We start from the raw sequence: 26,554 nt of genomic DNA, 5'->3' as shown, positions 1-26,554 counted from the left end.
TCTTTGCTGTAAATTCTGCTAGTCTTTTGTTGGCTTGGACACGTGCAGGAAAGTGGACCCTTTGAGTCTACAGTAACAGTGTGCGTGTGTGTGTGTATGTGAGAGAGAGAGAGAGAGAGAGAGAGAAAGAAAGAGAACAAAAAAATGTATACACATTTTAATAAAGGAAAAACTGTATTAAAATTGTAATATTCAATATATACCGATAACAAAAGATGAATTGAAATCATGTGTATACAAATTTTTCACACCCCCGATATAAATGCTGTAAATGTAAGATAATTTTCTACCTCTGGATCGTATTGTTAAAATTAAAGACAAGCACTTGTAAGAAAGGGCACTCTAAAATTCTCAGAAATACAGAAGCTAACTCAAAGGCTTTCAAGTTCACATGATCTAAGATTTATCCTCAGAAAAATAAAAGCTAGCTTAAGTTTGTTCATTTAAGTAAACGTGTTTATTTTGCCTGGGTTTTACAAAAATAAGGGCATGTTAATAATTGACTTATGTCTATGCAGAATGTTTCTAGAGGTTTTAAAATGTCCAAGCTAAATAATGCTAACTGATTTCTTTATAGTTTTCATTAGAAATTGAGGTTTTAAGGGTTAAAATTTCAATATATGTAGGAATAACTTGGCAGTTTTTCAGAAGGGTTCCTGGAACACCTCAAAAGATTTGAAACTGCATGGGAAGCATTGTAAAATAAGCGATGAAAACTTCTAAGGTTATTGTATGGGTAAACAACTGTCGTAAAAAATGAATAGTTGGGGCTATGGGAAATCGAAGACAACTATTTGGTTCTTCCCCAATCCCTGGATTCCCATTTTTCAGTTGCTGCATTCCTTCATGCATCACAGTGCATTTAGGCTGAACTTAGACGAACTTATGAGCTGACGTTATTGAAAAACGATATCTTACACCATTGCCAAGGTTTGATAGCATCACTTCAAGAAAATGCCAAGTTGGTAACCACTTCCTTTCACAGTAAGCTCCCAGGAGACAAAGACTTTAGATTGTTTTTTGGAAAGGAAACCAAACAAAAGACATTCTCCAACCTCACTGGAAGGTTCCTGATCAGGTGTCTAAGTGCAAATGGAATCTACCCATCTACAGACATCAAAGATTCCTCAATGGCAAGAAAACCTGACACGAGAGGTAGACAGCTACCCCAAGGATTCACAGGTCCTGTATACCTATGGATTGATACTGAACTCAGAATCCATTTTGCTTGATTGTCTTTAACTGTGTACTCATATTAGTCATAATAATAGTTGTACTTATTCGAGATTTTTTTATGTAGTCCAACTGTTTTTGATTACTGAACATGTAAAACATAACTGTTACTACTCTTTTCATGGCTCATGTAAATGTTATTCTAGATGTCAAATACAGGAAACACAAATACAAAAACACAACGCAAAACTTGAATCATGATAGTTCACAGGATAGAAATGATCCAGAGTGTTTTCCTCTCCCGGCTATGAAGGCCATAGACCTGACTGCCTTCCACTTACCTGCCCTTCCCATTTTGGGAAAATTCAGCCTCAACTCAGACCCCATGGTTATGGGTCATGGTATTGCTCTATTCCCAGTGGTCAACAAGACAGCATGGATACTGAGACTTCCTAGGAATCGGCCTTCCTACAGTAGCAGTATGAGACCACATTATCTGACCAAAAGAATGGTCATCAATGCATCCTTTGGACTGATTTATGACCAAAAATGGGAACTGTCAATGATAAAAGGGGTTCTATGGAAAGTAACCTCACAGGCTGATCTGCTCATAAATTCCTAACTAGGAAGGTTAGGGTGGATAGTCACACCCCAGGCATGTAACTTCTACAGAAAAAGGTTTGTCTTTGCCTTACGTAAGTCCTGTCCATTGTTTCTGTGCATCTAGGTTAAGATGTCTTCGAAATAAACACCCTCAAGAAAGCACATAATCTTGTTAAGTATCTTGTAATCCAAGCCCCACTTTGCTTTCCCCTACACCTCTATGTAATATCCTTTACTTGCATCCTTAATTTCAAATTCATAAAAGAAATTATAAAACTATTATTCTGCATTTGAGATCTTATCCCCTAGAGTACGTCAGCAGTTTGGCTCAAATGAACTCTTATAAAAATTTTTCTTTAAAAATGAAAAAGATCTAAAATCAGTAATCTAAATTTCCACCCTAGGAAACTACAAAAAGTGGAGACAATTCAATCCAAAGTAGAAGAAAAGAAATAATAAGTATTAGCGTAGAAATCAACAAAATTGAAAATAGGAAATCAATAGAGAAAAATCAATAGAACCAAAAGATGGTTCTTTGTACAGATCAATAAAATCAGTAAGCTCTTAGCTTAAGGAAAAAAGAGAGCACACATCCTACCAATATCATCAATGAAAGAAGGGCAAAAAAAAAATAAAAAAATAAAAAAATAAAAAAGAAAGAAGGGCTACCACTACAGAACCCATGGACATACAAAGAATAATAAAGGAATACTACGACTCTATGCCCACAAATTCTATAACCTATATGAAATAGACAAAGTCTTTCAAAGATACAATCTGCTAAAACTCACAGAAGTAAAGATAGATTATTTGAATAGACTTATATTAAAGCTACTGAATCAATAATAACATTCCAAAGCAGATGGGTTCACTGGTGAATTCTACCAAACATTTAAGAAAGAAGTTATACCAATTCTCAAATATCCTTTGGAAGAAAGAAGCAAAAGGAAGACTTCCTAACTCATTTCATGAGGCACAATTACCCTACACCAAAACCAGGAAAAACATTACAAGAAAACTACAGACCAGTATTTCTCATTAACAAAGATGAAAAAATTCTCAAGAAAATATTAGCAAATCAAATTTTTAAAAAGTATTAAAATAATTGTATACCATGACCAAGTGAGATTTATCTCAGGTATGCAAGGATAGTTCAATTTTTGAAAATCAATTAATATAATCATATGAACAGATAAGAAAAATTAGTGATCCTATCAGTAGATGCAGAAAGAGCATTTGACAAAATCCAATACCCATTCACATTAAAAACTCTAAACTAGAAATAAAGAGGAACTCTCTCAACCTGGTAAAATCTACAAAAGAACCTACAGCTAATATTAGACTTAAGGGGAAGAAACTCAAAACTTTCCTGTCAAGATCAGGTACAAGACAAGAATGATCCCTCTTGCCACTCCTTTTCAACATCATACTAGAAATTCCTGCTAATGCAGTAAGCCAAGAAAAGGGAAAAGATGGTATGCAGATTGTGAAGGAACACATAAAACTGTGTGTGCTCACAGATGACATGACCGTCTACAAAAAAAATCTAAAAGAACTGACAAAAAATGCTGAAAAAGTGATTATAGTAAGGTTACAGAATACAAAGTTAATATACAACAGTAAGTTGCTTTCCTACATACCAACAATGAACAATGAAGGTGAAATAACACAATACCACTTACATTAGCACCCAAAAACTGAAATCCTTAGATATCCATCAACCAAAGTATGTACAAGATCTATGACAACTACAAAACTGATGAATACAACTCAAAGAAGAACTAAATAAATGAAAAGAAAAATCCATGTTCATGGATAAGAAGACTCAATATTCTCAAGATCCTTCCCAACTAGATCTGTAGATTCAATGCAATTCCAATGAAAATCCCAGTAAGTTACATTATGGATATAAACAACCCGTTCTGAAGTTTACATGGAGAGCAAAAGCCCAGAGAAGCCAACACGATATTGAAAAACATAGTTGTAAGACTGATGTTACCTGACTTTGACTTATTTATCAAGACTTACTATAAAGCTACAGTAATCAAAACAGTGTGATATTGGTGTAGAATACACAAAGAGATCTTTGGAACAGAATAGTCTAGAAATAGACCCATATAAATACAGTCAACTGACGTTTTATATGAGAGAAGCAAATGCAATATAATGAACCAAAGATACTCTTTTCAACAAATGATGCTGAAACATCTGGACATCCACACGCAAGTAAATTAACCCAAACACAGACTTTATACCCTTCATAAAATTAACTCAAAATGGACCTAAATGTAAAACGCAAAACTATAAAACTCCTAGAAGACAATGTACAAGAAAACTTACATGACCTTGGGTATTGTGATGCCTTTTTAGATACAATACCAAAGAACAATCCACAAAAGAAATAAATGATAAACTGGACTACATTAAAATTTAAAACTTCTGCTCTGCAAAAAGCAATACAAGGGGCCGACCCGGTGGCTCAGGCGGTTGGAGCTCCATGCTCCTAACTCCGAAGGCTGCCAGTTTGATTCCCACATGGGCCAGTGGGTTCTCAACCACAAGGTTGCCGGTTCAACTCCTTGAGTCCCACAAGGGATGGTGGGCTCCGCCCCCTGCAACTAAGATTGAACACGGCACCTTGAGCTGAGCTGCTTCCTGGATGGCTCAGACGGTTGGAGCGCGGGCTCTCAACCACAAGGTTGCCAGTTTGATTCCTTGAGTCCCGCAAGGGATGGTGGGCTGCGCCCCCTGCAACTAGCAATGGCAACTGGACCTGGAGTTGAGTTGTGCCCTCCACAACTAAGATTGAAAGGACAATTTGACTTGGAAAAAAGTCCTGGAAGTATACACTGTTCCCCAATAAAGTCCTGTTCCCCTTCCCCAATAAAATCTTTAAAAAAAAAGCAATACAAGTGAAAATGAAAGACAAGACACACACTGGGAGGAAACATTCACAAAAGACCCATCTGATAAAGGACTATTATCCAAAATACACAAAAAACTCTTAAAACTCAACAATAAGAACAATCTGATTTAAAAATGAGCCAAAGACCTTAATAGACACCTCATCGAAGAAGATATACAGTTGGCAAATAAGCATAGGAATAAATGCTCCATATCATATGTCATCTGGGAAAGACAAATTAAAACAAGAAGATACCACTACACACCTATAAGAATGGCCAAACTCCAGAAGACTGACAACATCAAATACTGGAGAAAATGTGGAGAATAGGAACTCTCCTTCATTGCAAATGGGAATACAAAATGGTACAGCCACTTTGGAAGACAGTTTGGTGGTTTCTTACAAAACTAAACATACTCTCATCATATAAGCCAGCAACCACACTCCTTGGTATTTACCCAAAGAAGTTGAAAACTTACGTCCACACAGAAACCTACACATGCATGTTTATAACAGCCCAAACGTGCAAGCAACTAAGATGTCCTTCAGTACAAAAATGGATAAACTGTGTACATCCAAATAATATTATTCAACCCTAAAAGAAATACGCTATCATGCCATGAAAAGACATGGAGGAATTTCAAATGAGGAATCTCAAATTTCAAATGAATACTACTAAGTAAAAGAAGCCACTATGAAAATGCAGTATGATTCCAACTACTACATGATATTCTGCAAAAGGCAGAACTATGGAGACAATAAAACTATGGAGACAGGGCTTGGGGGGCTGTGGGGAACAGATGAACAGGCAGAGCACGAAATACTTGTAGAGCAGTGAAAATACTCTACATGATACCCTAATTACAGATACATACCATCATACATTTGTCAAAATCCACAAAATGTACACCACCAAAAGTGAACCACAATGTAAACTACAAACTTTGTGCTATTATGATGTGTCAATGTAGGGTCATTAACTCTACCACTCTGGTTGGGGATGTTCACAATGGGAGGCTATACCTGTGTGAGGGCAGGGGGTACATGAGAAATCTCTGTACCTCCTTCTCAATTTTATTGTAAACATAAAACTGCTCTAAAAAAGGTGAAATCTTACAAAAATCTTGCTTGTCTCATGCTAGTTATTGTTTCTTTTACTGAAGACCAAGAAATGAGAACAAACTGGAATATTTAGAAACTATAGTAACTTTTCCATGCATAAACATATGCAATTGTATAACTGTATACAATTTAGCTGTATAGCTTGTATAAAGCTGGCTTTGAGAGACTTTTTTTGACTTATTACAAGCTTATCAGTGGCCTTTGGAGACTACCAACATTTTTTTTTAAACATCAATACAAAGAAATCACTGTTTAATGGCAGAACATATTTAAATTTGTAAATAATTCTCACCACGAAAAGCAAGAAAACAAAAACTGAGTAACAGGTAATGAATGATAATCAGAAATAATTACAAAAGAAAAAAAATTAAAGAGAAATAAAACCTGAAAACAAATTTCACATTCAATTCTCAAAAATTACATAGTAATCTAATTTAATGTTTTAAGAAATCTTTGAGGCCATTAAGCACCGATTTTAATATAAGCAAATTATAACAAAATTTGAGTACAATACAAAATTTGAGGACAAAGTTCAATTGATTCATTATAGCATTTCCTTCCTCATAAACATATAAATAAAAATCAGAAACTTTTATGATTATTTAAAATATTGCCAACTATCTTCCCTGCATAAAAATTTCAATGTTTAATAACTAAGTTTGAAAAAAAACATGAACAAAAAAGAAAAATGTTGATCTTCTAGTGAGCAACAGAAAAGGAAATACAGAAAAAGAAGTTTGATTCCTCTTAAAATATGAATTAAAAACATGCAGGTCCATAACACATTATGATCTCATAAAATATCTGAAACTAGTCATCTTTTAATTCAAATGATACTATGTACTACAACTGTAACAGTCAATCCTTAGGGCAACATTGATATGTTTATATTTTTCTTTTCTTCAATGATGTAAATCAAGTAAAATAAAAATTAAGTTGTTTGCAAAAGAAATATTAACATAAGTTTAATACTGATTTAAAAACCACACATTCTAGGATATTTCAACAGAGCAAAAGTCTACATCTGCTATAGCTTACATTAAAAAATATCTTTGGTTAAAATCACAATGGTTTCATCAAGAAGAACTCCAAATACAACTATCTAATCACTTTCAAATAATAAATGTTATAGCAACTCTGGATTCTGGTTTTCCATAAGTTATTGGCTTTTTGTCTGTTTAATAATTTGCCTTGTCTAACCTGCAGATTTTGTTTTCTCGATGAATGCAGTTTCTTCTTTCTCTGCTCATTTTTTTTTTTCTTTTTCTTTCCTTTTCTCCTTCCTCAGTGGAGCTAACTCCCAGTTCAGTTGGTGAGAAGTGTAGTTATAGTTAGTGAGAAGTGTAGTTTTACCAGTTTGGGGCTGGCAGCAAAAAGCAACAGTGAGTGTTACTTTCAGAGGGGCAGTCTTGATTCATTCAGAGTAAGGAATGAATACTCCAGTTTTTCAGCAAAAAGTTGCAGACTGAGTTATGAATGAAAGGGGAAAACCTGCAGCTTTGCTAGACAAGGTTGCAATCACAATGAAAGGTGAGGCCAGAAAGAAATTTAACAGAGAGATGGTAAAACTAAAAGTCACAGAAGGACTGAGGTAAGTTATCCTCACATACCTACCTAACTGAGAAAGTACATACATATTTACGGGAGAAATATTAAGTGAAAAGAAAAAAGGAAAAAAGAAAAAGAAAATAAGGGCTTTAAAACGTCTCAAATTTTGTGATAAAGAAAATTATAATGAAATTGCAGGTGGTAGAGAGCAAAAGAATATGTCTTCAAAGCAAGTACAAAAGCAAGTACAAAGCAAGTACAAGACATTGTATAATATTTAGCAAAGAAAGACTTGAATTGCCATAAATTTCTCATTAGAAACCATGGAGGCCAGCCGAGAGTGGGAAAATATTTTAAGGTACTAAAGGAAAAAACTAGAAACACAGAATTCTACATAAAGCAAAAATATCCTTGGGTGATGAAGGCCAAATAAAAATATTTTGGGAAACAAAACAAAGAAATTATGTTTGCAGGAGAACCGCTCAACAAGAAATGCTATAAAGTTCTTCAGGAATGAAGGAAGAGCAAAAGAAATTGTAAATATCGAAAAGAAAAAATTTTCTTCCCTTTAAGTCTTTAAACCACATATAACAAGTGAAACTACATAACATTGTCTAGAGAAGCTTATAATACATTAGATGTTAAAAGGAAAAATGGTGGAGGTTAACAAAAATCAGTACATTTGCAATGGTTCTCTATTTTATTTGAAGAGATAAAATATTAACCCTAAGTAGACTGTGCAATCTCTAGAACAACTGTTAAAAAAATTAGAAAGAAATTGACCAAAAACTGAATAGATTAATTTTAAAAGAATACTAAAAGAATTTAAATACAAAGAGCAGAGGAAAGGAGAAACACAGGAAAAAATTATACTGGGGCAAATAAGTAATAAAATGCTAGATGAAAATAAAACCAGTATCAATAATTACATTGAAAGTAAATAGTCTAAAAACAATAAAAAGACTGAGTTTCTCAGAGTACATTTTAAAAAAATAAAACTTCCGTCTACACTGAATGTACTACTCATTGTTTTCCACAGGAATGTGGAGAGAATGACACAATGTGCAGAGAATGACAGAGACACAGGGAGAGAAAGTGAGACAGAGAGATTAATTTATCTTAAGGAATGGGCTCACGCATTGCAGAGGCTTATCTAACCCATAATCTGCAGGGTAGATCAGTACTCTGGAGAGAGAGAAAAAAGTTGTAGTTCAAGTCCAAGGGAATTCTGTCAACAGAATTCCTTTTTGCTCGGAAGGCAAGTGTTGATTCTACTAAAGCCTTTAATTAATTTGATGAAGCCAACCCACATTATGGACAGAAACCAGTTTTCTTCAAAGTCCACCAACTTGAATATTGAACACATCCAAAAACCACTTTCACATAAATATCCAGAATAATGTTTGACTAAATATCAAGGAACTGTGATCCAGCCAAGTGTACATAAAATTAGCCATTAGACTCTGTCAACAAGAAATTCAATTAAACATAAAGACATAGCTATATTAAAAAGATGGAAAAAAGATAAACAATGCAAATCCACAGCAAAAGAAAGCTGGATTCGCTATATAAAGTCACAACAGATTTCACATCAAGAAACTTTTCCAGGGATAAAAAAGGAAGTAACAGTTATAAAAGCATCAATTTCCCAAAACATAACAGTCCTAAATACAGATGTACTTAATATCAGTTAAAATACAGGGAAACAAAAAATGAAAAAAAAAAAAAAAAAAAAAACTATAAAGAAAGAAAAATTTAAAATATATAATTATAGTCAGAGATTTCAATAATCATATCTCAATAAATGACAGAACACGTCATTTATTGACATGTAGATCAGACATCAGTAATGGCAAAGATTTAAAGAACCCTATTAAGTTAGCCTAACTGAGCCTTATGGAACACTCCATCAAACAACATCAGAAGACGTGTACTTTTCCAGTGTACATGGAAGTTTTACCCAGATACACCACATTCATAAAGCCAGCGTCAATAAATTTAGAAGGATTCAAGCCATACAAAGATGCTCATAGACCACAATGGAATTAGATTAAAACTCAAACATAAAAATATCTCTGGAACACACCTCTAAATAATACATGGATAAAACAAGAAATAAAAACAAAAAAATGAACATATTTTTAACTGAATAAAAATGAGATTAAACTAAAAGTGTTTAGGAAGAAATCTATAGCATTAAATGCCTATATTCAACAAAAAGAAAGGTCCCAAAACAATGACAAACAATAGATTTGTTCAACCTCTAACCAAATTGATCTGGCAAAAAAAAAAAAAAAGAAGATTATTAGTATCAGAAATGAGAGCAATGACATCAACAGGATGTTCAGATATTTAAATGGAAATAAAAACAACTTTAGACCAATAAATTTGACAATTTAGATGAAATAGAAGATTCCTTTATAGATACAAACTTACCAAAGCTCATGGAACAAGCAACAGGTAACCAAAATAGCCCTATATATGTTAAGGAAATTGAATTTGTAGCTAAAAACATCCCTATGAAGAAAATTCGAAACCTAGAGAACTTCACTGGTAAATTTTAACAAGGATTTAAAGAAAATAATAACTCTATACAAACTCTTCAAGAAAACTGAAGAGCAGGGAATACTCCTAAATCATTCTATGAGACAGCATTTACTCTAACATTTAAATCAGTAGATTTTGAGTAAAGCAGACTACTCTCCATAATGTCGGTGGGCCTTGTCCTATCAATTGAATGCCCTTAAAAAACAAAACTGACCTCCCTGGAGGAAGAGGGACTACTGCCAGCAGACTGCCTTTGAACTTGAATTGTAACATCAGCTCTTACCTGGGTCTCCAGCTTGCCAGCCTACCCTGCATATTTTGCACTTGTCAGCCTCCACAATTGCATGAACCAATTCCTTAAAATAAATTTCAGTATCTGCCACACACACACACACACACACACACACACACACACACACACGTCCTTTTAGTTCTGGTTTCTCTGGAGAACTTTGAAACTACACTCCTTAAGTATAATGTAAAAAGTCATCTTCTGTCTTACAAAGTGTTCGAGAATACCAAATAAAGGATTTGTAATAGAGGACTGATGTGGGAAATTTATTATAACTAGATCATCAAATTAGTTACTGTAGCTGATCATGCAGCAAAGTAGTTATTAAACTTTTGTGGCCCAAAAGCCTTCTCATTAAAACAAAAGTATTGTTTTGTTGCTGATGACTGTTAAGCACCGAATGTGTGCCACCTGTTCATATGTTGAAGCCCCAGTGTGGCTGTATTTGGAGGTGGGGCCTATAAGAAAGTGATTAATATTAAATGAGGCTATAAAATGGGTCCCTAATTCAATAGGCTTAGAGACCTTATAAAGAAGAGACAAGGGGCTTGATCTCTCTCTCTCTCTCCTTCAGTCTGTGCATACATCAAGAAGAGATCAAGTGAGAAGGCGGTACCTGCACCCTGAGGGAGAGCCTTCATAAGACACCAACCCTGCTGTCACCTTGATCTTGGATTTCCAGTAACGTGAGAAAATAAATTTCTGTTGTTTAATCCACCTGGTCTATGATATTTTGTTATGGCAGCCTGAGTACACTAATAAAATGGTGATTTGGACTTGTGGGTGGAGAAAGTGATATTAGAAAGAGGACAGAGATCTCTTGGATCACAAATGAATACTACTATTGTGGGACCTAAAGATAACGCTGCTGAACAATTCGACCTTAAGTTATCTGTATACCAGCCCTAACTACACAAAACAGTGGAATGATTCACCTAATCTCTCCTCAAGAATAGTAAGAGCCTCCACAATTAAAGATTTCTTCAAAAAAACATATGACAAAAAGGGATCTTATATTTTAACTCATCTTATCATATAAATTCATAAATACTTTTCATATCTAAGACTATCATTTCCCAACTAATCTCCACAATTAAACATATTAAAAACCTTGGTATGTTAAAACTCTTACCGTAACCCATTTCTTTGGTCAAAAGCAGGTATCATAGAGCTTGGATGTTCTGACATTAATGCAACAAGCAATTGTAGGACATCCATTAGATTGTCATCCTAAAATCATTTTAGAAAAAAATTTTAAAGTAAGGTAAAAACAACTTATTTGAATACTGAATACTTCTGAAACAATAGAAATTTCAACTTTAAAAAACTAAGTAGACATGTATACAATTATACTTGTTTTTAACAAATTGGTTTCTTACATATACATATTTGTTAGTATAACTAAAAATATACGTCACCAGTCAAATAACTTCTTAATCCAAGAAATAAAATGCCTCATATTATACTACATCAAGATTTTCTAAAACATATTCTATAGCTATAGTAGATATGACTTAACAGGATTCTTTTTGAAGGAAAACAAGAAATTCCGGGAAGGCGAGAACTATGTTGTTCTTTTTTATTACAGCATGACATAATAGAGAGCCTGAGCTAATAGAGGTTGTGAATATGGTGGTAGGATTGGGGGCGACCTATTACATATCATTTCTTAAACTTAACCCGAACAACTTTGTTCACTGAGTCTCTCAAGAAACTAGTTCCAAAAAAAAAAAGACTTTTGGGGCGATGATGACTGGATAGTTCTCATATGTTATCTTTCAGTATTAATGATAGAGATATCAAGTAATGATATAGATACTTTCAGTATTAATTATATAGATTATCAATAAATGTTTATTGAGTCAACATACTACTGTACGTCATGTAACTTGATTACATTTACAGAATAGCGCAGGAGCATTTATGAGCTCTAAAATAAAATTTCAGGAAAATTACTCACAACCTTTGTTGCATATTTCAGTATGTGTGCATGTCATTAGGGAAAACTTGTGCAATACTACCCCAAAGAGGGAAAGGGAAGCAGCAGTTAGCTTTTTCTGTTACCCTGCCTCTAAGGTTTTCATTCACGGCTTTTGATCTTTTGCTATGGTGGGTACTTAAGTACCTAATTCTCACTATAGTAAGTAAATGATCTAAGCTGGGGCACGTATGCTTTGGAAAAGTGTCATTTGAAGGACCAGAAAGATTCCTGAATTTAACAGATTCAGGGAACACAGAAGATTCCTATGACTTCCAGTTTCTCTTTTATACTTCAGTTCTTTAGGGTTGATAAAAAAAAAAAAAAAAAAAAAAATCACATATTAACAGCAGGTTACTAGGAAATCCAACTGAAAATCTTCAACTGTTACATTTACATTTCAAGGAAATCTAAAAATATAATAGAATACCCCATTCAACAGGAAAAAGAATTTACAATCATCAATGTTTGAATCAAATATGACCCAATCAAAAAATTTAATCCATTCTTTTCTGCCCCAATTAACAAAGATAGGTCCAAATATCTCTCATATATTAATGATTAAAGAAGGCACTATTTCATACTGTAACAGATATTTATTAACTCACAAGACATGAACTATAACACAAGAATGTAAATTATCATTTAAAATGTTGTGCTTTATATGAAATTCCAATTTCCAAAGTTTAACTATTTAAAACACATTTAATCAGATTATTTGGTTAGACTACATCTGGCATATGTTACATTTTCCCAGTGCTGCAAAATAAAGGGAAAAAATGCAGACATTTCAACCTCCTTTCAACCACGTAATTTTAAATCCCATTACAAATGAGTTGTTTAACTTAACAGTATTTGAACATGCAAAATCAACAGGAAAACTGTTATGCATTGAAAATTCTAATCACTCTTAGTCATATATTTTTAAATCTGTTTTTCCATTTTTTACACTGTTTCCTATAAATACACTGAAAGTATTCTTTGGTATACTTTATAATTAATTCAATGAGATATAATTTTTAACACTTTTTAAAGCCTTTCATGATATTTCTCAGAGCCCTCTTGTGGCAATAAAGGATATTTATATGAGGGTTGCAAAGATTTAATTCTAGATACATTTACTCCCCATTATAGTTCTATCATTAATGAAAGATTTAACTTTTAAAACAAAGAGCCCATAATACAGCTACAAGAAGTAAAACCCAAAAATATAAAATTCAAATGTTACCTCATGCATAGTGAGCAGGTAATTAAGAATGGACTGTAGTTCATCTTCCTTTACTCCAGAATCCTTTAAAAAACATAATACAAGTATCTTAAACTTACATATAAAGAAATTTTTAAAGGGAAACTATGCACATAGATTTATCAACTCGGTTAGTTGCTATAAATAGATAACATAACATAGAATCTAAATTTAAAACAAAAATTAGGGGAAGCACTAGAGACATGCAGTATTCAAGACTGTATAGAAGTCAAAAGAGGTCTGACATCAATATCCTGTTTTCGGCCCCTTATATAATATGATAACCTATCTTGTAAAGCTACGAATCCTGAAGTAAGCAAAAATAATTAATGAGAAATAAAAGTGTATTAGCCACACCTATCACTTCTCTAAATACAGAAAACAACTTTTCTACTTAATTTGTCTATTATATTTGGAAAATAAAATCAATAGTTTCTAAAATTACCAAGTTAAAATGTCAGGTGCTAAATATCAAATAGTAATTTCACTGGGAAAAACACTGGACTTTTAAATGTGAACTAAGTATGAAAATGTTCAACATACTGTATCAACTTATTAATCATAAAACAAAGATGCAATCTCAAAAAAGAATAGAGAATTGAGAAACAAAAAGAGCAGGAAAGAATAGAAAAACAGACAATTCAAGGGATAAACTTTTTAATAAATGGAAATAATGTATCTGAGTCTGAAAGATACTAAAAGTGAGGTCCACTTACCATAATAGTATGTGACAGCTAGTAATAAAGCATTAAATTGTAAAGAATAAGAAATAAAATAATATAGGAAAATATTGAATAAAGTATTGGCAACAAATACATTTTTATATTGCCAACTTATAAAACCAAAACATCTTCCTTAAAAAGTAACATTAAAATTTATAATACTCAACCTATAGTAGAATGAAATAGGACAAAATACAATCACTTCTAAAGGCTGACACACCTATCTGGTACATTTACACAGGAAAATTATTTCTCAAAATCTGAATGTCATGTACAAGGAGTCCCCTAAAAATAAAACCTCCTTGAGCAGCTTTGGTGACTACGGCATCAAGCAATGCCAAGAATAGTGGAAGTAATGGAAACTCAGTAAATATTTACTGCATGAAAGAATAAATACACTTGAGCTCCTACAGAAATTCATGTAATTTATATTACAACTATCAATCTCCAATTCTGCAATAATGTATATCCCCCTACATGCACAAGAAAGATGAAAAAAAAAAAACGAAAACATGTGTTTCTTTAAGAAATATGTTCAACAAGTTCTTTCAAAGTATTATATTTTCTAATGTGTAACCCTAGTAACAGAGCAAATAGTAAATAAACCAAGATTGTACTTTATCTGAAATTACAAGGTACAATACACACATGCGATAGGATAAGAAATATGAACTCACCCTCATCACTAATTGTTTAATGAACATCAATAAGAACGCTCTTAGAGAATGTATTTCTTTCTGATTAGGTCGTGGTCCATCTTTAAAAAGAAACAAAACATATATACACACACACTTAGTATTTCAAAGACCTCAAAGCTAAGTATAAAATTTTCATTCCCAAAAGTTTTTCCACTTATTTATAAGAAACATAAAGGTCAGTCTCTTAAAGAGTTTTATGCCTCTAGCAAGACAAGCATTCAATCTCATATGCAATTGTGTATGTAATGCTCCAAATGTACAAAATGAGTTATGCTGAATCAACCATGAAGAAGTTTGTTTCTGAATAATGTCAAAGGAGTTCCAACACATAAAAATGAGGTAATAAAATTTGTATTCATTAATAAAATGCAGTTATCTTTTGTTTTAAGAGACTCTGAGAATGTTACTATGGTAACATAGTAACAAGTTTACAAAGAAAAATACAAAGGAAAATCTAAACTTTTTATGTGAATTTATTAATAGCATGAAAAAACTTAACTCTTATCATTTTGTAAGCTAGCACAAAAATCTCAAAAAGTACAACTCAACAGCATCATTCGTGAAGAAGTGAAACAGTATGTTGACTACCTCTGGCATCTCGATCTCTTCTTGAGCAAGTCCTTGGTCACACATGGCTCACATTAAAGTCAATTTTCGTGTCTCAAACATGTAATTCCAAAGTAGAAAGCTTTTGAAACCAAACACCCATTGTTCCAAGATCCTAAGTTAGTACCTGTTTTCTGCAATTTTTCCCCAACTAATCACTATGTACAGCTAGTTCCTAGACCACCAAAGCATAGGACCACCATGACCTTGAACACATCAATGAAAATAGGAAGAAAATTGTTTAAAATTTGTTCCACATGACAACTCCTAGACAAAGAATAGGTTACAGAGTTAAATAGAATCACAAAGTTTGTCCAGCTCTCTCACTTGATGTATGAGACTTTCCCAAGGTCACTAATCAGTTATACAATCAAGATCAGAATTAACGCTAACACCCAGAACAGTGCACAATGCATCTGCAGGCATGAAACAGTCATCAGGAAATCGTGACCCGGTTCCAGATCTGCCACGACCTTGCCAGCCCCAACAGGTCATGTGACTTCTGCATGTCCTCACAGCTTCTACATTATAGACAGAATATTGTCTGAGAGTAAATCGAGTGTATTTGGAAAAGGATTTGAAAAGTATTGTAGAAACAGGAAACCTTATCTTTGTAAGTCACTGAACAGCCAAAGCTTTTGTGTAGACTCAGAACATATGTTGTTTAACTAACTCTCCACCATCTATTTCCTGATTTCAAGCAACAGCCCTCAATTTTTGTCAAGAGACGGAACACCCATCCTCACTCTCAGATCATATGTTTCAGAGGTGAGAGGGGCCTCCGTGTCTGGGCAATCTGATGAATACCTGCCACACATGATGCAATCAGAGCCAATAAGCAACAAAGACACTAAAAGAGACTGCTGCGGCTGGAAATGCCTGATACAGACAGATGCTCTTTTGCTGGATTTAAAGTTGTGAGGATGTGAAGGTAGAGTGACTGCTTGGAACTATAAAAATACATGAAAAGAGCCCACAGAGAAGAAATGGGAAACGAAGAGAGACAAACTGGGTCCAAGGGCCACAGTCTGAATCCTTGCACCAAGTGTCACTGAAACTGGCAGTTGATACGAGCTGATTAACTCCCTTTTATGATGTAAACCAGTTTGAAGCAGGTTTTACAGTACTTACAACCAAGAGCCACCATTTGTCAAAATTTTTACATTGATCCCTTCCACAAACTGTTGACATGATGAACACGATCCTTCTAGTAATTTAGTCCAGATTATACAGGAAAATAATTACTGAGAATTTGTAATTCCATTATACTATTTCTTAGAAGCAGATACTTCCTACTTCTGCAAGAAACCTCTCTCTCCCAAAAATACTGTTTTCAATGATCTCATGGTGACAATGGCCTCAGCATCAATTCTACTCACTAATACAGAATTTCTCATTTTCAGTGTCTTAAAACAAACATTCTAGTAATATTTGCTTCCCAAACAACTCATACCAGAAAAATCAGCATTCTTTTATGAAAATACAAAGTTATTAACTTCTGGCAACCACGATTTAGGACAAACTATAAAAATTATCAACAAGATTAAAATAAAATTTTGCCATGAGGAGATTTAGAAAAACTTCCAGAATACTCTAACAAGACTGGTTAAAACAAACAAACAATAAGAAATCCTGATTCGCCAACGTATAACATGATATATGAAAAGAGATGGCATACCTAATCCTTTGGGGGTGATGCCACTTCGATCCTGAGGGTTTACTGCCCAGTAGTAGAATTTCAGCGTATGCATGATGAGAAGCACTGTGCCAACTCTCCGAATGGCATTATATATGTTCACAGTACCAATGAACTCAGTGGACAGGTAAGTATAGAGTGTCAACTGGACCTAAAGAATCAAAATGAAGAGGTTAAATCAAAGAAATAGACCAGCATTTTATCCATTTGCAGTAATAACTCCAGGCTGACTTAAACCATAGTTGTTCCCAAAATTAAGATGCTAAGCTTGATAATAGCATCCGTGATAACAGATAACACATTTCACACAAAGACACACACTCCCTATAAAACTAAACCAGATAAATTCTTCTTTTACAGTACCATTATAAACAACCCCCAAATATATCCAATTTTTGCAGCACTATTCTATGAAAAAAACTGTTTGATTCTGATTTTGCAATCAGCAATTACTCATGAGCATGTGTAACTTCTTTATAATAAACTTACTATGGTACTTATACTATACATAGTTGTTTTAATAATCTATAGATTTTCTTTGTCTTGCAGAAAATTAGAAGCTAGAAGAACTTGAAAGAAAAAAAGAAGTAGGAACAGCTCAAAGGAAAGAAGTAGAAATAAGTTAAAAGAAACAAAACCATAGAAAAACATGTAAAGTCCATCTTAAGAAATACTTAATAGAAAACTAGAATTCTGTTATAATTGCTCATTACTACAAAGAATGTAATCGTGACATTGCAGTTTCTGAACATGTTTATCATCTCTGGGCCCCAGTTAGGGAATGATTCTACGAGTCTTATTTCTAAACACATAGTCTAAAAAAACACATGAGAACATATTAACTTCAAAACATAATCTCTTAATATGTAAGAAAAAGAAGATGTAAATGGTGCCGCAGCACATTTCATCTTAACACAAAATGTCAGTGAAATGTTGGCTCTAAAGCTCATCATCAACTATGTACTCTAGTACTTACACAGCCCAACGTAAGGACTGCTTTTCCCTACTCTCAGGTCGAAATCAAGAATTTTTCATTTCACTGCTAGTGGATATACTTCATAAACTGAATAACTTTAAGTAGGGCATGTATACTCTCCATGTAGCCCAAGTCCAAACTACTTCTTCCCCATATTTTGAGGGAATTTGAATTACCTTCCCTGCACTTTGAGGGCATTTTGATTTTCATCCTTTCAAGATACCCAGTGATTTCTTTAGAAAGAGAAAATCAGGTACCTATCATCCAGAAGCCCAATCAATACACAATTGAGGCTAAATGAACTAGAGAGTCAATCAGTAACCATAATGGTAAAGAGTGGCAGATTCTGAACCACTTAAAATTGAGGCTTAGAAGATGATTACCGTGTTTCCCCAAAAATAAGACCTAGCCACACAATCAGCTCTAATGCATCTTTTGGAGCAAAAATTAATATACGACCCGGTCTTATTTTACTATAAGATAGGGTATAATATAATATAATACCAGATATAACATAATACCAGGTCGTATATTAATTTTTGCTTCAAAAGACGCATTAGAGCTGACTGTCCGGCTAGGTCTTATTTTCGGGGAAACATGGTATTTAGAAAATTACATATACACTATAATCCGCTGACTTGCTAAAGATAACAGCTACTGCTGTTCAAATGGTTAGACCAAGTTTACTTGTCCTTAAGGCTATATGACACTTTCTATGACATGGTTCAAATTCTTAACTATGCTATTTCAGTCAACCAGAAAATATTTATATCCATCTATATGCATAGCACTGTATAATGGAAATACAATGGCATACACACTGAACTTCGGTAGCTGAATCCCAGTTAAGATAAAAAATACACACAAATTTAAATGAAAAGCCAAAGGTAATAAAGACACGTACAGAAACAAAGAAAGGTCAGGTGGCAATATGTAATTAATTATCAGTGGCAAAGATATTAAGTACTATGAACTCAGAAGCCAGAGAAATTATTATAAGATAAACTAAAATAGTCAAGAAAATCTTCAGTAGTAAAGTAGGTATTAAGGTAGGCTTTGAAGATGAGTAGTAAGATAGGTAGAAATAGGAAATTTCTAACAGAAAATAATGGTAAATGATACAAAAGGTTTCCCTACATCTAGAAAAATGGTTCTCAGTCTTGACTGTGCATTAAAATACCTGAAAAACATTTTTTTCAAAAGCACTAATACTTGTTCCACACCAATTAAATCAGAATCTAGGGTAAAGAGGATGGGATTCTGTTTTACTTTAAAAAAAAAAAAAAGACTCTCCTAATTCTATTGACAGCCAAGATTGAAAACACTGCTCTAGGTTAACATTTTGGTACCATTCTAGCCATTGAGGATAACCGAGCTTTTAAGATAGAAAGCCTAGAAATGAGAATTGGCATGAAAACTTAATGCTAGAAAACGGACTACTTTATACTGAAAACAATGGGAAACCATTAAAAGTTTGGAGGCTAAGAAATGACTTCCTGAGAGTGATATGTTAAAAACATACAGTAATTCTGGCCAAAAGTTGATAAATAAAAATAATGGAAAACTGGATAGGATTTAATAGCAACATACTGACATAAGAACAGAGGCCTCAAGCCTAAATTCTTTGAGGCAGGAATTAGCTCTGTCTTGTTCAACACTGTATCCATACACCTAGCATAAAGTTGCTACTCAACAAATAAAAGACTACTTGTACACAAGGAAATTCTTCTCTCTTGTGAGTTCATAAGACTGTCTCTGAGCAGATCAAACATAACTGGACATTATAAATCACTGTGAGCACCCTTTTCCAAAGCAAAGGGGATTCATACCTCCATACTCCCAAGGTCCGTAACTAGAAGTTAGTTTACCATGAAGATAATAAAGCTTGTACTTTATGCCCACTCTTCTATCAGGGTTCCTTCCAACACCCTAAACCTAATTTGGTATACATCATGTCATATTCTTTTTCTTAAAAAGCTCCTCCCTCTCCCAAATTGTATGACCTTCAAGTCGAACAAACTTTGGATCTGCCCTTTGTTATAACTACCTTCATAATAAACTAAAAGTAGATATAACTCCTCATGGATACACAAAGCAGATGGCTAAAACAGACGGAAAGTTTAACATTACCAAATCAACTGCAAATTCTAAACAGGAAATTAAAGAAAATTATTAACAAGGAAAAGGTAAGAAATACAGGGTAATAATACTAGGAACTTAAGGAAATGATATAATACAATTATAAAAACATTTCCCTACAACCAAATATTAATAAGAGGCTTTTTGACCACATCAAAAGAGACCCAAAGCCTTACAAATATACTGTTTAGTAAGACAAAGAAGTGTCTACTAAAAGGTTTAAAAAGTAACTTGAAACAATCATTGAAAAGATATAAGACTGAGGGTCATAGAGGAAAAAGAGGTCAAATTTTAACCCGGAGATAAAAGCTGCAACTTCCAGCTGCCTCCTTTGATTATTTCCAAATGGCAATCAGAGTCAGCAGCTGTTTTTCTCTTTAACATTTGAAAACTCCAGCTGAAAATAAGATACTATGACTCTAGAAAAGCAAAAAAGTCTGCAGACATTTTTTTCTGACAACTAAAATAAGTATGTGCTATTCTAACTTAAACAATGATAGACATTGCAAGTGGACCAAAAGGGACAGAGGAACGGGAGAGGAAATGAGTGGGTTTGAAATAACACATCTTCTAACAAAAACTGCAGATAAGAAAGATGCAATTATGCAATTTTATAAAAATTACTGCTTCAAGTTCTGCTTAACACTACCACTATTAATATTTTTTGACAATTAAATACATTAGGATTTATCAAAGGTTTTATTTATGTATTTTGTCATAAACTCACCTATGTTCACTTAGAATTAATTGGTTTCTTGTTATAGTAATAGTGTGCAAATATAATTGTACTCAATAATGTGAATTAATGTGAAATTTAAATGATTAAATGAGACCAGTATATCATAGAAATCTTTAAGAAAAGGTAACATTCCAGCAGGTTCCATAAGAATTAAACTCAGTAATTCATCACGTTGGTAGGGATATGTGTGCAAAGAGAGGGAGAGAGCACAGTGAGTTAAGGAATAAAAATATATACACATACATACATACATATATTTGCAATAGAACAGAACTACAGTTATAGAAAACATTATATTTATATTGAAACTGTCCAACTTTGATTTACATTTAGTGAATCAAAGTCTCTCTGAAACAAAATTTTATTTGACATAACCGAAAATAAAGACTATAGCTGTTTTTTAAAAATACTGGTATTGCTTTACAAAAAAAGATATACTGACTTGCAAATTTACCTAAAAAAAGAAATATGCTTAGTCAAAAAATGCAATCCACTTGCAAATTTACCTAAAAAAAGAAATATGCTTAGTCAAAAAATGAAATCTTACATAAAAACACATCTAAGGATAAAAGAAAATCCTCATATTATCACTGAAGTACAAAACCTTGGTAAAGATAATAAAACAAAATGAATGTATTTTTACCTTGGCTGGGGTATGAATCCATATAGCTGGGTTAAGAAGAATGTGATCACACAACTGCTTGAGCAGAGGCATCCCATTCTGCAGATTACTCAGATATTTTGCAAATGCAAGGCAAAGTTCAAGCACTGCTCTGCTGACATGGGATTTGGAAGACTGTGAAGAAAAGTATTTCAAAGGTCACGTACAACACAAGGCCAGGTAAGTAAAGTAAAGATGAACAATGTCAGAAAATAGTTGGCCCATAAACTATACTCAAAGTTAAATATGCCAGGAGACTGAGTACCATAGTTCTCTAATACAGCAATGGGGGCAAGGTAAAACAACAAAAGATTATTTTAATTTAGCTAATTTTACATGACCATGCGACACTTGCAGACAGACTATCTCGACCACTTAGGAGACCAAGTCCATGGCCTGCAGATAAAGAATCAAAAATGTGGAAAGTACTGCATACTTTTACCTTCTCAAGACTATATCCTATTACCAAAAAGCCCTTGCAGGCAAGCATCTGCTCCTGCATAGCAATTGAGTTCCGCAACAGCTCCATGATAAAAGCCAGCAGAGTTGAACTGCAATAAGAAAAAAGGCTATGGTTTGAAAAAACATATTGTATTAAAAAACAAGTGAGATAGATGTCATCTATCATTTATCTTAATAAAAAGTTCTCTATTTCAAGGAAATTGACATTCCACTAAAATTACCTCCAACATTATTTCAGGACTAGAATTTTAATGTAAGATTAGGATTTACTCAAAATTGGCCATATACTTTATCAAAAACATTGATAAGTGAATTACTTAGAAACGATATGACAAATATGCACAAAACAGAGAAAAATTAGCAATGTCCAAAAACAAGTAATAAGATAGCTAACATAAGTATATAAAGCCCTTAAAGAATGGATCTAACTTAAATCAGTAAGTATATTCAATTTTGGAGGGTTAGAGGGGCAAGATAGTTGGAGCGAACAGACTAAGGTAGAAATCCTCAATGTTAGGATTCCAGACTGGCCAGCTTTGAATGGAGAAGAGCATTCACAAAGGGGAAGACAAGAAACTACAGCTGAAGACAAACTTAGTCCCCAAACACTAAGTTATGAATTCTGTTCATTACTCCAATAGAAAAATCATAATTCAATAGTCAGTCAAGAAGACTTTGAAAATTAAAGAGCCACGCTCTTCCTATCCTCATAACTTTTAGAGGGACCCGAAATGAAATAAAATAAGGTCAGCTGTTATCTCCTCAAAGACTCTCAAAGATTCCCACAAAAAAAGAGAAAAATGACTATGTCAGCATCCTCCACAAAACTGCTTTCTTAACTGTCAGCAATTCCAATAAAGATGTGTAAAAGTTAAAAACAAATAAATAACCAAGTAAAAAATAACTATGCCCCATAACAAAGATTTTAGACCAGGATGTGGAACAAAAACAAACCAAAAAAAATGTAATATGCCAAGGATAATTTTAATTTTTTTTAAATGTAGTCAATAAACACTAGCTTTGATACTTCATTCCTTGGGGGGGAAAAAAAAAAAGTCATGCTGTTGCCTAACAGTAATCTGGAGAAAATTATTATGTCATTAATATGTATTACATATATACATTGGTAGTAGACAACAAGTTATGTATAAAAGCATAAATCAGAGAAAGATTTTTCAAAAGGGAGAATGGAAAACTCCTTTACTCAAATCAAAATTAAATATAATTATTTTTACCATTGTTTTACCAGAATATACAGCCATGAAAAATTAATTTATAAATCATCTCAAAAGTTTTATAACATCCTAGAATTCATAAGTCTCTGCCTTACTTAGACTCAACACTACAACAGAGGAGACAAATATGCCAAATATACAATACAATAAAAACGATTAAATCACCTATTACATATCATCAAAAGTTTTAGATTTCAATGCAATCAATAAGTATGAAGAGCTAAATTCCTGTAATAAATCACTGCCAAAAACAATTTTAAAAGCTTTTAATTAGAATGTGAGACAAAAATGTATTCATTTCTCATAAATCCATTATCACTATTTCTAACAATTAAAAAACTATTGTTTAGAGCTTCCATATTTCCTACTGACAAAGAATTTAAAATAATACATGGATTTGTGATAGCATAGTTCACAAATTTCTTTATATTCTCTCCTTTAACCCTACAACAAATTTAAAAGGAAAAAAAATATTGTGCAGCTCAACAGTGATGAAAGTAACTCACGTCAAATTAAAGAAAAAAACAAAGGCACTTACCAAATAGTCAAGTCAACCTCATCAGATAAGTATTGCCGATAATCTAACTGTGCAAAAAGCGGAAACAGCACTTGTACTCCTCCAATTGAATGCATAGCACTTTGGATAGAATGTGTTAAAACTGCCTTCACATCCTTATAAAACAGAACACAGTGAAAATTCCAATGATTTATTTTCCAAAACAATCCAAAATAAAGCATAACAGGAACAATAAAATGTTACATTGCATGTGTTTAACAGAAGTTACCAAATACACATCAGTAATACAGCAAAACCCACCATTAAAAATATTATTAAAAGAGTCTAGCTAGTACCTGAAGCATGAGTGCATGTGGAGAATGAACAAAAATTGAAGGGTTGTCCTTAGGGGATGATTCGAGACAGAGCTGGGCATCTGTAGCGCGTGGATTGTATGTGAATGCAATGGCACTAGACAGTTTGCCATCATACAATAAAAGTTTGTGATGCTCAGCAAGGAACAGGTCACTTTCTGCTTTGAATTTAAATGTACCCTAAGAATAAAAAGTAGAGCAGTTAAATATGGTATACCACAAAAAGAAAATCTAGATACAAATCACCACAGATAACAAAAATGTAAGGAGACATACCACTGATCACTTTCCTAACACTATCAAACAGGAGGAGCCCTGCACATTCCATTACTTCTGAAGTAAAATGAATTCATTTTAAGGATATAATGGGAAACAAGTCAAATTAAACTTAACATTAAAACTCTGCATTTAACAAAATGTAAAACTTAGAACATAGTTTGTCCCTTTTTTTCACTTTATTTTGTCTTTATTGTTATTTAAAAATTGTGGTAAAAAGCACATAAAACTTACCCTCTTAAATATTTTTAAGTGTACAGTACAGTGGTGTTAACTACTATATGCATACTGCTGCACAACATATCTCTAGAACTTTTTACATCTTGCAAAACTGAAACTCTATACCCATCCAACATCTCATTTCCACTTCCTCCCGTTCCCTGCCAACCACTATTCTACTTTCCAATCCTATGAGTTTGACTACTTTACATAACTCATTTAAGTGGAATCACAGAGTATTTGTCTTTTTGTGACTAGCATAACGTCCTTAAGATTCACCCTTCTTACAGCATGTAACAGAATTTCCTTCTTTTTTAAAGCTGAGTAATATTCCATGTATATACCACACTTTCTTTATTCATCCATCCATGGACAATTAGGTTGCTTCAACCTCTCGGCTATTATAAATAATGCTACAATGAACATGGGTACACAAATATTTTTCAGATCCTGCTTCCAATTATTTTGGATATATACACAGAAGATTGCTCAATCATATGGTAATTTTATATGTGTATACTTTATTGATGAATTATAATTTGAGTTGACTGTAAATCAACTCAATAAAGTTGATTTGTTTTCAAAGGAACACAGCAGACATTGTTTTCTCTCCCTGAAACCAATATAGCCTAACAACTTAACCTAAAGGTTCCCAAGTTTTCTTGATTCATGACACTCGTAGCTTCTCAGTAAATTTTTATGGTGCTCTAGACCAAAATAAATATTGAACACTTCTGTTTATCAGGTAGTTTGATCCAAACAAAGCACAGGTTGAAAGAAAAATAACACATTTGTTTCCTTCATTATTATATTAGCAAAATTACTTATTAATAGGGTGTCTATGCATCTTGGGCACTATAGAACTTCTCCAACTCTGGAATAGAATTTCATGCCTCATCTTCATTTCTTCCTGTTTCACATTCATTTCCACATGTTATTGCTTTCTATCACAGCAACTATTGAAAAATTAGCTGTGCAAAGATACACAGTTTCCCGATAATAGTTTCCCGAAAATAAGACTTAGCTGGACAGTCAACTCTAATGCATCTTCTGGAGCAAAAATTAATATAAAACCCAGTATTATATTATATGTTATATTATATCACATCATACTGTATTATATAAAACCCGGTCTTATAGTAAAACAAGACTGGATATTATATTATATCATATCATATTATATTATATAAGACCGGGTTTTATAGTAAAATAAGACCGGGTCTTATATTAATTTTTGCTCCAAAAGAGACATTAGAGCTGATTGTCCGGCTAGGTCTTATTTTCGGGGAAACATGGTACGACATCCTCGAAAGAAATGCAGCATGAACCAAAGTTGAAACTTAACCTAGTGCCCCACATATGACAAGTACACTACGTTTCCCCTTTGAAGTTAAAGTACCATCTGGACTCCTATGACTTCACGGTAGTGCCCCTGGTTACTATGACATTCAGTTGGTAACTCAAGGTAAGTTGCCCCATGCATCACCCACCTTTAAATCAAGCTCAACTAACACAGGTTAAGCAGTGAACAGCAAGTAAAGTACCTTGTATCCCAAGCCCAACTGATAAATAGCAAAAATCTGAGCTGCGTTAAGAGCTTCACTAAAAAGGTAAACTGCAGTCATCTGACCACAGAATACTCTGTTAGCATCTGCTGTTTCTGATGAGCCCAGGAAACATTTGTCAAAGGTCTGTGAAAGAAAACAGATTTTATTAGAGAAAAAAAGAAAAAATATCTCCTCCAGAAATGACAACCTATTTTTGGTATAAATGTTTTGTCCATTCTAAACTATAATCTGAATAGATTAAAATAATTCATTTAACATGACATTTCATTCACT

The 26,554-nt window shown here is 33.4% G+C and overlaps 1 protein-coding gene across 2 annotated transcripts in view; it reads right to left on the bottom strand.

Moving 5' to 3' along the window:
• LRBA (LPS responsive beige-like anchor protein) overlaps positions 1 to 26,554 on the bottom strand; it is a 561,748-nt gene that overhangs the window by 467,246 nt on the left and 67,948 nt on the right. For both annotated transcript variants that reach the window (XM_019722880.3, XM_019722903.3), the window contains exons 9-17: positions 26,258 to 26,404; positions 24,201 to 24,398; positions 23,887 to 24,020; positions 22,094 to 22,202; positions 21,634 to 21,786; positions 17,119 to 17,287; positions 14,814 to 14,893; positions 13,397 to 13,459; positions 11,323 to 11,420 (exon numbers count right to left, since the gene is read on the bottom strand). In XM_019722880.3, the coding sequence (XP_019578439.3) occupies positions 11,323 to 11,420; positions 13,397 to 13,459; positions 14,814 to 14,893; positions 17,119 to 17,287; positions 21,634 to 21,786; positions 22,094 to 22,202; positions 23,887 to 24,020; positions 24,201 to 24,398; positions 26,258 to 26,404 (1,151 nt within the window). The remainder of the gene's footprint in view (positions 1 to 11,322; positions 11,421 to 13,396; positions 13,460 to 14,813; positions 14,894 to 17,118; positions 17,288 to 21,633; positions 21,787 to 22,093; positions 22,203 to 23,886; positions 24,021 to 24,200; positions 24,399 to 26,257; positions 26,405 to 26,554) is intronic.

This window comes from Rhinolophus sinicus, chromosome 15 (assembly GCF_057876585.1).
Source record: "Rhinolophus sinicus isolate RSI-liver-muscle chromosome 15, RSI-T2T, whole genome shotgun sequence".
NCBI classification, from domain to species: domain Eukaryota; kingdom Metazoa; phylum Chordata; class Mammalia; order Chiroptera; family Rhinolophidae; genus Rhinolophus; species Rhinolophus sinicus.
Note: the sequence above shows the minus strand (reverse complement) of the source record. Positions and strands in the feature narration are given on the sequence as shown.